Below are 12,869 nucleotides of genomic sequence, written 5' to 3'. Positions count from 1 at the left end.
AATGTATATACTGTATACATAGCAGGGATTTTATTACACTTAATTACAGAACCTTACCTGCTTTTATCCTGTAGATTTTAAAAGGGAGCCATATGAAAAGTAAATATATATATTATTTATTTATTTATATATATATCTGTCACTAGCTTTAACACAGCAGTTTTTTTGTTTTTATAAGCCCCCACCCCCACCCCACCCCAGTAATATGGTTGCATTACCTATTGACCCTATCATTGCTTTTTCTTTTTTATATGTTATACAGACCATAATGCATGCCCACTGGTATGAATGGGACCTTAAGATAATTGCAAATGAGACAGTCTTTGCATCTGTAAAAGGGATTTAACTTCTGCATATGGAATAGCTTCTTAACAGTATGAGAAAATGTGGCATAGACCTCCTCAGAAGCTAATTCTATCCAGTTCTAATTCTAGCTAATTCTATCCAGTTCTGTAGATTGATGACAAAAATAACTGGGTATTATATGGCTATTAATATGTATTGAAAAATACTGTAGATTGTTGACGCAGGGAATATCTGACTGCCTTAAAGCGATATTAAACCCAGAATCAAAATTGTTATATTTCACAGCTTACCAATCATTAGATGTGGTGCCTGCATTAGTTTTATTTTTTTATTCTTTTCCCCACTGTTTTCACCTGGTGATCTGGCCAGTGACTCAACTCCTGTATTAGAGCGCCCCCACTCTGGATGAAGGAGAACAGGGGCACATTTAGAGCCTGGAGCACCTCTTTAAGTCATACTGTCTGTATCTGAACTGTTGGCTGTGGATGTGCAGGCAAGTGCTTTCTACTTTCTTCACTGCAGCGGGGGAGAGGAAGTCAAGAGAAGCATGGTTCCTCTATGGGTTCCTGGGTCACTGGGGCAGCTATCTGAATGATGGGGTGCCACCCCATGTGACTCTAGCAGCCATCTTGGGTCAGGCAGAGCCTATTTAAGGCGCTGGCTCCCAGGCTTAGCATGCATTTTGTGTGTGGGTAGTGTAAGGACAGGTTGCTCATCTGACAGGTATAGTGATTAGTAGCAGGGAGAGGTTCCAGTCAAGTAGGGAAAGGATAAGGACCCACCATCCTTTTGGAGACCTCCCCATTTCGGCTCAGACCGGCCAGGCTGCATTCAGCCCTCAAGACAGAAGCTGTCGGCACATCTAGACCTGCTCTGCTACACATTGCTACCGTGAGCATTCCCACTGGGTTTGTTGTGAATTACTGGATTCTGCATTAATACAAGTTCTGTTCTCTGCAATCAGACTCTCTGTGTGTTTACTTCTGCCGCATATTGCTGCACCTGCCCACAAATGGGTTAGAGGTCCACCACCTGACCCCACACAGGTTCCCAGTTTCCTAACCTATAGTTTGTGATTGGGCAAGTATAAGTATATAGTATATGAGAAGTATATAAATACATAGTATATGGTACTATTTCATAAGTAAATCTGCAGAGAATTATTATTTTACAAATGAATGAAGGCATGATAGCAACCCATTGGCATTCAGTAGAAGGTTGCTCAGAATATTGCAGTGGAACTCTTACCTGTTAAGGATCCAGGTTTCCTTACTACAGGCCAGGCCTGCTCTCAGTTTGTCTGCTTCCTGTGCATTAGTTGTGTTTTTGAACTGTTCCCATAAAAAGTTCCACTCAGCAATTCCTCCTTTTGCTATTGCATTGCAGTAGATGGTGGTCCTCAGGTTTGGATGAATACTGTGGATACACACACAATTATATTCATCTATAGTAGAACTGCATCATTACTAGATTAATATTCAGATAAAGTCATTGGCATTATACCTTTAGGTGTCATTTACACTTGGACTGGAGGAGCCTAAAAATGTGCGGTTGAGACACATTTTTACTGCCCTCCAACTGCTCCTACTTAACCTGCAAAGGCAGCGGAGGGGGGATTTACTTACATATGCCATGGTCGCAAAACATGTCAGAAATTATAACTGCTTTCAGATTCGGCAGGCAGTCCTGTCAACTGAGTGGGAATGCCCCGCAACCGTATGCAGTATATGTGGTTGCTCTTCAGAGGGCAACATAATTGTAAACAAAGCCTTACTGTAATTTGTCATGACCCGCTTCCTGATTGACTGGGAGGAGAATCAGTGTGACAATAGTAAATATTAATTTGCTATTGTCACACAACTGGGTGTCCTCACCCTTTTTTTAAGCCTATTAGAACCTTTGGCTCTAATCACGTTCTTAAAAAAAAAAAAAGAAAACCCCATTGGAATCCATGTGTCTGGTGCCCGCATGTAGATTAGGGGGCGGACGCCTGGATGGGGGGGGGGGGGGGGGATGCTTGTCTGAAGACTGGCATGTCTCCTGTACTGTACTCTGGAGGCCATGTTGGGGGAGACTTATATCTCTATTCGACACAACTTCTCCCTAGATTTTGTTGGTCATCTTGGACCCAGAGGAGATATATATATATATATGTACCCTGGTGAGGTCACTTGGGGGGCAACAGCAGTGTGAGAGTAGGTAGAGAGAAGAACTTGTCTTGTCAGAGACAGTTAAAAATGAGTTTCAGTCTCCACCAAAAAATTAAAAGTCAGTAGCTACAAATACTGTAGCTTCTGACTTTTATCCACTTCAGCCCCGGACCATTTAGCTGGCCAAAGACCAGAGCACTTTTTGCCATTCGGCACTGCGTTGCTTTAACTGACAATTGCGCGGTCATGCGACGTGGCTCCCAAACAAGATTGACGTCTTTTTTTCCCCACAAATAGAGCTTTCTTTTGGTAGTATTTGATCACCTCTGCGTTTTTTATTTTTTGCACTATAAACAAAAAAAGAGTGACAATTTTGAAAAAAAAGCATTATTTTTTACTTTTTGCTATAATAAATACCCCCCAAAAATATATAAAAAAACATTTTTTTTCCTCAGTTTAGACCGATACGTATTCTTCTACATATTTTTGGTTAAAAAAAATCGCAATAAGTGTTTATTGATTGATTTGCGCAAAAGTAAAAGTGAGCGTTTACAAAATAGGGGATAGTTTTATGGCATTTTTATAAATTTTTTTTTTTTTTTACTGATGGCGATCAGCGATTTTTATTGTGACTGCGACATTATGGCGGACGCATCGGACACTTTTGGCGCTATTTTGGGACCATTCACATTTATACAGCGATCAGTGCAATTAAAAAAATGCACTGATTACTGTGTAAATGTGACTGGCAGTGAAGGGGTAACCAGGAGGGGGCGCTGCAGGGGTTAAGTGTGTCCTAGGGATGTTGGCTTATCACTTCCACAACCGCTATGATGTGCCACCCCCCGCCACCTAGTCACCTATATGCCATCACATAGGGGCTATTGGTTCCCTATGTGATAACAATAAAGTCATGAAAAAAAATAAAAATAAATATATTTTTAAAAAATGTAACTGTTTAAATGGACACATGTGCTAGGTCACCTAGGTAGGAAAATGGTGTTTGCCCTACACATATATCACTGCACACATCAGTATGAGGGCAATAATTTTAATTCTAAAATGATGACCTACTGGGGCGAAATAGAGAGATGTAGATCCAGCAGGCATGGCACCATCACCGCCCACTCAAGCCCCTCCCCTCCATGACATTGACAAAAAGGGGCGGAGCATGGGTGATGCCCCCCCATCCTGAAAAAAGTTCTGCGGATGCCCCTGAAATCCACTGCTGTTCGATCCCTCTGCACCATAGCCACATGCATGCCCTGCCCACGTGCCAGTGGAAATTACTGGCTCGTTATTTGTAAATTTCCTTAAGTTTACATCCGTAAAGTTCCGTAACGTTCACAAAGATTATAATTTAAAAAGAATGATATATTTTAAAACTGCAGGGTATAGAGTAGTAGGCTGTTTATCAAAGGCACCATTTCTTTGTATTTGGTAATACGTACTTATTTACACCACTGACAAGCCATTCATTGAATTGTGTAACTGCTAGTTGTTCACATTCTGTAATTCCATAGGTGCAGGCTGTGTTGACTGCATTAATTTCATTATATCTGTGGAAAAAAATATACAAAAATAGTAAGTCATTGTGCAGATCAATTTCATTGTGAACAGCAATCTGAGAACTTTTGCGCATGCATTAATGCCCCATGTGAGGGCCGTGTGTACCGGCATGGAAATGCACAGGTGTCCCTGCACCCCCGTATAGGCAGTCCTATAGCTGTCAATCGGGATGCAGTAGTTGCACAAACACAGCCACTGCTCCCAATCTGACATCTGTTTGGATGCAGAAGCACGGCCCTTGCATGGGGCCCCATATGAATGAGGCCTGATCACAGTGGCCTCAATATTAGAATTGGTAAATAGAAAAATAAATGTGCTTCCCATAGCTATCATACCCTTGTTTCATTTTTCAGAGTGGAAATTCCACTGTGGCTCCCCTTGAGAAGCTCATTATTCTACGTGTTATTCCCATAGCTTCCAACTTCCTCAGGTGGCATAGAGGGACACCTTTCACACCAATTATGTAGGGACAGAGACGTAACTAGAACCTTCAGGGCCCCGATGCAAGAAACGATAAAGGGCCCCCCTGATTCCCGGCCAGGGTCCTTCCCTCTGAACCCTGTGGCAGAATGTCAGGGACTGGTCGCAATTGCTACCTTTGTGACCCTGGTTGTTTCACCACTGGTGTAAGTAGTTTTTTTTTCATTTCATTTTTTTTAATGTTTTTATTTTATATTTATTTTTTTACAATATATTTTTTTTTTACTATTTTTTTAGGAGCCCTGTTGGGGGGATTTAGTGTGATATCAGGGGTCTAAACAGACCTCTGATGTTTCACCATTGAGACAGCAAAAGGAGATTGAGGACACAGCTCTCAATCTCCTTCTTTACAGCTTCAGCTATACAGAATGAATGGCTAGAAATAGCTCCGTACAGAGCTTTGCATTCATTCGCAAACTGAAACATAGTAAACACAGTTTACTATCATTCAGTTATGAGTGAACAGAGTCAGTGATAGGTACGGATCAGACAAGGTAGGGGCCGGTAAATCGGTAAGTTACACATTTACCAGACCTTCCCTGCTCTCCATCCTGACAGCATCCCTCGCAGCAGCCGCGGGATCAGGAGGGGCCAGAGCAGAGCACAGGGGGGCCGGGAGAGAGGACAGGCTGCTGAATGCCTGCAGGAGGAAGAGGAGGAGAAGAAGCGGGCATTCAGCAGCTGAAGGAGGAAGGGGATTGGTTCCTTTACATGCCACCACCCCTCCTATTCAGGTGTACAGGGGGCCGCAGGGACCAATTGTGACCCCTGAGACCCCTGTAGCTACACCCTCTGCCACACCCCTCAGAGACACGGAGCATGAAGAATGAATGTACCCAAAATAATAACAATATCCATTAATTTAGGGGTTGTATAAGAAGTTTAGGTCAGTCTAACACGGTAGTTACATAGGTGTGTATTTATTAAAAATTCAAAGAGCTATTCATCCATTTTCAAGGTCAATTGTTATTCATTCATAAGGAGTAGAGTGAATCAATCAATCTATTATGGTCAATAGATGAAGCTAACGATCATAGGAAATAAATACTTGTTTACTGTGATCATCAGCTCCATCTTGTGGCCGTAATGTGATATTTTCCTGATTCACTCCATTCTTTGTAAACGAATAACAAGATGAATGTACACTATATTACCAAGCCTGCCTTTACACACACATGAACGTTAATGGCATCCCATTCTTAGCCCGTAGGGTTCAATATTGAGTTGGCCCACCCTTTGCAGCTATAACAGCTTCAACTCTTCTGGGAAGGCTGTACACAAGGTTTAGGAGTGAGTCTATGGGAATATTTGACCATTCTCCCAGAAGCGCATTTGTGAGGTCAGGCACTGATGTGGATGAGAAGGCCTGGCTTGCAGTCTTTGCGCTAACTCATCCCAAAGGTGTTCTATCGGATTGAGGTCAGGCCAGTCAAGTCCCCCCCCCCCCTAACTCACTCATCAATGTCTTTATTGACCTTTTGCTTTGTGCAGTATAACTATAGGCATTTTTTTTTTTGTTTTGGATAGAATGGAGAGGGATTAGACCCCCCTGTCAGGTTTTTACGGCTGTCTGTAATTCTCTTAGGAAAATTCAAGGGAAATCACACCCATAGGACACAAATGGCAGTAAAAAAAACCTGAGAGATGTTATAACCCTCCCTTACTCCATCCAAAATGAAAAAAAAAAAGGATTTGGTTTGAGTTCTACTTTGAGTCACTGACCTCGAGCAAGCATTGAGATAAAGAAGGCTGGCAACTGATTTGCATACTAGTTTTGGATCAGCCGCCATTTTTTATTTACAACAAACAACCAAAAATGGGACAAAAAGTTAAGAATAATCCCCCCCAATAGGCACAGCTTGAAGAAAAAAAAACCTAACGCGGGTTATAACCCTCCCTTGTGCTAACTAAAATGAAAAAAAGCTTTGCCTTTAGTTCTACTTTAAAAGAGAGGTATGGGGATTTTTTTAAAAATCATACTTACCATCTGTTCCCCGCCAGCTCGAAGGCTGAGAACTGAGTGACCAAACACCGCTGATCGCTCGATTCTCAGAGCTCCCTGAGCAGAGAGCTGGCAACTGTCAGTCACCTGCTCTCTGCTCCTCTCCCCCCCTGCTCACTGGAGTGCTTGGCTGTGGAGGGGGGCCGGAACGGCTGGCTCAGGCTCTCTGCGGCTTGCTGAGAGGCTGAGCTGGATGCTGGTCACGCCATGTGGGTTGATCCCAACCATATGGTCGTGATCTTTCCGCAGTCTGGACCGGCCTTGTGATGTCTGTCTGCAGAAAATGGGTCACAGGAGTGCAGAACGATGTGCACTCCTGTGATCTTTAGAAGAAGTAAAGCCAAATGAGCTGAATCTCTCCTTTAAATTTGCTGGAGGTATTGTTTTTCTTTTTTCAGTCAAAATACAGTTTCAGCAAGTACAGAAAATATGTTCTGATTTTATCTAAAAATGTGTCCTTCCTCGTCACTTTCTAGAAACTGGCCTGGAAGCATATAACAACGTATAAACTACTAATTCAATCACCTCCCCATATAGAAGACTAAAAGCAAATAAGTGCATAATGGATTACAGCCATGGCTCCCCCCATAGGTACAGTGGAGTAAGGGTAGCCACCCTAGAACAGGAAGTGTGTTAGTCACTGGATTACCAGATACAAATAAAAAGAGCAAAAGCTAAAAAAAAAAAAAATCCAACCAACATATTTAGGACTAGTATGTTGCAATATATTACTGTTTTGATTTTGGGTTTAGATATGCGTTGAGACTTTCCCATTTGAAGCTTGAGCAATATACAATTCCATATTATAAATGGCATATTAGTGTGATAAGCACCTCTGACTTGTTATGTGGAGTCAGAATATCATGTGCAGAGAATATGTTTTAAAGCATTTAAAGTAGAGAATTGTACTGTGTGTCGAAGGCTACGTCTTCCATGGATTCTTAAAAGCAAGAATGCCCTAGGGACTATTTTCAATAAAACTTATCATTGAGTTACTGATTTGAAAAGTGTGCCGCAGTCTATTGGCCTAAGACTTCTAGTTTAGTAACTGAGTAATTTGCATCTTTTATAGCCTCAGAACCAGACTAAGTATTCATTTATTGCAGGCATTTATACAGTATAACACTGACAATTGACACAGTGCTTTACTTATAGATCATACATTCACACCAGTCCCCACCCTCGAGGAGCTTACAATTTAAGATCACTATCCCACATATACACACATACTAGGGATAGTTTAGACAGGAGCCAATTACCCTACCAGCATGTCTTTGGAGTGTGGGAGGAAACCAACACAAGCACAGGGAGAGCATGCAAACTCCATGCAGAGGATTATGAGCAGAGGACCTCCAATGTTGCAAGGCAGAAGTGCTAACCATTAAGCCACTGATAAATACCCCATTGTACTTACTGATCCATTAGAGTATCTGGCCTTTTGGTCCAGTTATTTGTGTTGCTCTTAAAGTGCTGAAACAATGGCTGAACTTGCTTTACCATGTAGTTCTGTAAAGAAACATTATATTGTTGGTTTATAAATAAATGTTGTGCTCCCCTGCTACCTTATCCATTATATTTATTTTTTAGCCAGTTGACACGTTTATGGGTTCCTACACTAACAAATGTATAAAGCATCCATTCTTAACTAGGGTTCCGTGGAATTCTAGTGTTCCTCCAGGGGTGGCTACGGGTTCCTTGAACTGTGACTAACTGACCTTCCATCCAATGGTGCCCGCATACTTCCAGCTCCAACTCCACTTGGTAGAGCCAGCGGCATGACTGCAAGAGTGTCATTCTGGCCACCCATGTAAGAGGGCATTCTTCCCACTTAGCACCACCAATGTAAGGGGCATTTTCCCAAGGACCACCAATGGACTAACCTTACCTTACCAGGGGATTCCTGAGACCTGAACATTATTTCAAGGGTTGTTCCGGGGTAAAAGGTTCGACAAAGGCTGGTATAAAGTATTAAACCATGCCATGCTGCTAATATTAGGGTTACGATTTTGCATATAGGATATATGTAAGGAGACTATGTTATAAATTTGCATTATAATTGTTATTGATATTGTTTATCAATATTACGGTATGTTTGTATAATGATAAATAAGCATATGGTGAGGATTATTTGGTCAAAATACTGGCACCGCAGCACTGGTTTAATACTTTATTATTATTATTATTATTATTATTCATATATGCTGGGCATATACTATGTATTATTGGCTGGTAGTATAATAATAATAATAATAAATTACATATGACTATATGACTATTTATATATATATATATATATATATATATATATAGATATAGATATATATATAGATATAAATATAGATATATCTATATCTATAGATATATCTATATATATATCTATATCTATAGATATATATATATATATATATCTATAGATATAGCTATAGATAGATATATATAATCTATCTATAGCTATATCTATATATATATATATATAGATATAGATAGATATATAGATATAGATATATATATTAGGCATAATATAATATAAAATTATTATATACAATATAATATAATAATAGTAAAGTAATAATGATAATAAAATAATAATATAATCTGATAATTATGAGGTTTAACTGCATACAAGTTGGGAGGATAGAATGTAGAGGTTTTGGGCCTGGTCTTTTTTCCATAATGCATTTCATGCTGAATAGATGTACATAGCCTACGTTGAAGATACTCACAGAAAAAATGACTCAGTTCTCTTAAATGGAAAATATTTTAAACATTTTTTTTCTTACCATAATTTGGTCATCATCCTTCTTTACAAAGATGAAAAAAATAATATATTTGCATGGAATAAATGAAAGGTACACTAAACCTTCCTGCTAGAAGTAAGGAGAAAAAGGTGCAATAGTTCAGATGGTTTCCTAAAGCCCTCTACACACGGGCCGAATGTCGGGTGAAATCGGCCGGTTCAATAAAAAAACGGACGACATTTGGCCCGTGTGTATGGCCCCGGTTTCTGTCGGAAGAGCATGCAGGAAAACCAGCAGCCAACCGGCTCATGATCAGAGCTCTCAGCCAATGGCAGAGAGCGCTGATCAGAGTGTTCTGGTGGGGGCAGTCCCCCTGTCAGAACACAATAGTTCAGCAGAGGAGATTGCTGTACTAACATCGAATCGTTAGTGCAGGGGCTCCGACTAGGACTGTCAGTTTCTTTTCGTTCAAAAATAAAAATAATAGTGTGTACCAAGCTAAAGTAAGTGTTCATATTAGTAGCTGGCTGGTTACCTTCATTGGTCCATACACCTCGGTACGATCAAACATCTGTACAAAGTAGCTGAGACTGCCCAGGGCTGCCTGCCAAGGCATGTACTCGAACTCCTTGGATAGGAATTTGGTGGTGTCAAGGGCTCTTGTCGTGTTTATATGTTTAGCTCTAAAATACAGTACAACACAATCACACTATGTATATTACATTCAGTAAAAACGGCAAATCTAACAAAAGCATTACATTTATTTTGCATCACACCAATGCTGTCAGACTGGGGTGTCAGGGTCCCACCAGGGGCAGTAAAAGTGAAGATCCTTCAACAATTAAAGTGATATTAAACCCTCAGTTTTGTTTTAGAACTTTCAGCAACTGATTTAATCACTTACTGGGTATGCATTTTCTTTATATTATAATCCTTACTTAAGTTCCAGTTTAAGCTGGTGCCATGACCTCTGCCCCAGGTCTACTGTTTCAGGGTGGCTCTTTCTCTTGCAGCATCCTATGGAGCCACCTTTGCACACAGAGACTAGAGTTTTGTCTCCTTACACTGTGTGCATGAATAGAAACACACAGCCCCATGACCTAGGATGTCAAGGACCTCCCTTGCTCCTCCCTCCAAACTAACAGATTGGCTCAAGACTGCTCTGTCCACTGTTAACTCTTTCCAGTGATGACTGGAAGTTCAGGGAAGCAGTGCTGAGAGTTCAGGGAAGTAGCATTGAAAGTTGTAAAGTGCAAGTGCTGGATTACACATTTTAATAAATAGTTTACTGGGGGAATGTTTATTTACTTGTGCTCAGTGTGATGAACGAGAAGTATGACCAAAGCTCTTTTGGCCATACATTTCCAGGGGATCACAGGAATACATATAGTTCTGCACCCCTGGGAAGCTTGCTCTGTGCACTGGTCCAAATGATTTGGTGGAGGGGGGATTATGGTGTAGGGTTGTTTTTCAGGGGTTGGGATTGGCCCCTTAGTTCCAGTGAAGGGAACTCTTAAGGTGTCAGCATACCAAAACATTTTGGACAATTTCATGTTCCCAACTTTGTGGAAACAGTTTGAGGATGGCCCCTTCCTGTTCCAACATGACTGCAAACCTACTTCAACACAGCGCCTTAGGGGTGCAGGGGTGTATTTGTTAACAGACCTACTCGTATAGTGAAACTGCATGTACAATTGTTCTGTGTGGATGGGGGCAAATTTGAATGTTTCTAGGTTATTTTCTTGAGTGGTTCAGAAAACACCACATTATACCACTAGATGGAGGTGATGATCAAAGCAAACAAGTATTTATTACCTATGATCATCAGCTCCTTCTTGTGGTCGTAATGTGGTATTTTTCCAATTCACTCTACTCTGTATAAATAGATTTACAAAATGCTCAAACGTTTTGTAAATCTATAGATCCCTATCTTCTTTAATAGTAAATCAGAAAGTGTTTAGGAAAGGAACCTTATTTTGTGATGTGTGAGACAGCAGTGAATTGTCAAAGAAAATATTTTCTTCAAAAATATTTAAACTTTATGACTGACCTTGCTAAATTAAAGGCATCATCAATGATCTGAGCACGGTTGATAAGAGGAATTTTCTGCAAAGAAAAATTAGATAACATTTTATACATGCTCAGAAACAATTCCTTAAGTAAACTTTATTCCTTTAGTGCAGCCTTTTTTCAACCAGGATGCCCAGGCACCCTGGGGTGCCTTGAGGTTTCTTCAGGGGTGCCTTGGCAAAATGCCTAAAAAGTTTCTAAAAAAATTGTATACAAGCCGGCGCGTGGATGAAGGCTGCCTTTTTAGTTACACTAAATCACAGGTTTTCATTGTGCACCATTACAACATTCTAGCTGCCGGCGTCCTAACAACCAATGGCATCCTTGTCTGACCCTCCCCTGCCCCTCTCCATCAGAGTTGGGGGTCACATTAGCTGATGATGGAGAAAAATTGAGGAAGAAGAGAAATATTGGAATACTAGTTTGTACCAGTTTGCAAAAGTATATTTGCTTTGGAGGAATAAATCACCTCTAACATTGGGTGTCCTACTTGGACTTGTGGATGTTGCTGCATTATGTATAACTATTAGAATAGCTTTTACATTTTAGAATGTAGTGCCTCAAGACTCTCCATAATTTTTAAAGGGTGCCTCCAAGATTCCCGCCCTCCACCTCAAAAATAAAAAATTGTGTGTGTGTGTGTGTGTGTATATATATATATATATATATATATATATATATATATATACACACACACACACACACACACACACACACAATGTCCTCAGGCCGCCTTTGTTGATTGTGCAAAGTGGGGCCCAGGCCCCTGGCTGCTCACTCCTCAGTGCCCAGCAATGCAGCCTAATCAGTGCCCAGCAAAGCAGCCTTACCAGTGCCTAGCAATGCAGCCCAATCAGTGTCCCCATCAGTGCAGCCTGATCAATGCCCTCATCAGTGCAGCCTGATCAGTGCCCCCATCAGTGCAGCTCAGTGCTCCCATCAGTGATGCCTGATCAGTGCTCCCATTAGTGCAGCCTGATCGGTGCCCCCATCAGTGCAGCCTGATCAGTGCCCCCATCAGTGCAGCCTGATCAGTGCCCCCATCAGTGCAGCTCAGTGTCCCCATCAGTGCGGCTCAGTGCCCATCAATGCAGCTCAGTGCCCATCAATGCAGCTCAGTGCCCCACCAGTGCAGCTCAGTGCGGCCTGATCAGTACCCCCATCAGTGCAGCTCAGTGTCCCCATCAGTGCAGCCTGATCAGTGCCTCCATTAGTGCAGCCTGATCAGTGCCCCATCAGTGCAGCCTGATCAGTGCCCCCATCAGTGCAGCCTGAACAGTGCCCCCATCAGTGCAGCCTGAACAGTGCCCTCATCAGTGCAGCCTGAACAGTGCCCCCATCAGTGCAGCCTGATCAGTGCCCCCATCAGTGCAGCTCAGTGCCCCTACCAGTGCATCCTGATCAGTGCCCCCATCAGTGCAGCTCAGTGCTCCTGTCAGTGCAGCCTAATCAGTGCCCCCATCAGTGCAGCCTGATCAGTGCCCCCATCAGTGCAGCCTGATCAGTGCTCCCATCAGTGCAGCTCAGTGCTCCTGTCAGTGCAGCCTAATCAGT

At 41.7% G+C, this 12,869-nt stretch overlaps 1 protein-coding gene across 1 annotated transcript in view; it reads right to left on the bottom strand.

Annotated features, from left to right (window-relative positions):
* The window catches only part of LOC141131333 (aminopeptidase N-like), a 94,397-nt gene that overhangs the window by 3,917 nt on the left and 77,611 nt on the right, over positions 1-12,869 (bottom strand). The window contains exons 14-18 of the mRNA XM_073618480.1: positions 11,296-11,351; positions 9,781-9,928; positions 7,922-8,013; positions 3,908-4,015; positions 1,555-1,722 (exon numbers count right to left, since the gene is read on the bottom strand). Of these exons, the coding sequence (XP_073474581.1) occupies positions 1,555-1,722; positions 3,908-4,015; positions 7,922-8,013; positions 9,781-9,928; positions 11,296-11,351 (572 nt within the window). The remainder of the gene's footprint in view (positions 1-1,554; positions 1,723-3,907; positions 4,016-7,921; positions 8,014-9,780; positions 9,929-11,295; positions 11,352-12,869) is intronic.

The sequence above is a fragment of the Aquarana catesbeiana genome, linkage group LG03 (genome assembly GCF_042186555.1).
Source record: "Aquarana catesbeiana isolate 2022-GZ linkage group LG03, ASM4218655v1, whole genome shotgun sequence".
NCBI lineage: Eukaryota > Metazoa > Chordata > Amphibia > Anura > Ranidae > Aquarana > Aquarana catesbeiana.
Note: the sequence above shows the minus strand (reverse complement) of the source record. Positions and strands in the feature narration are given on the sequence as shown.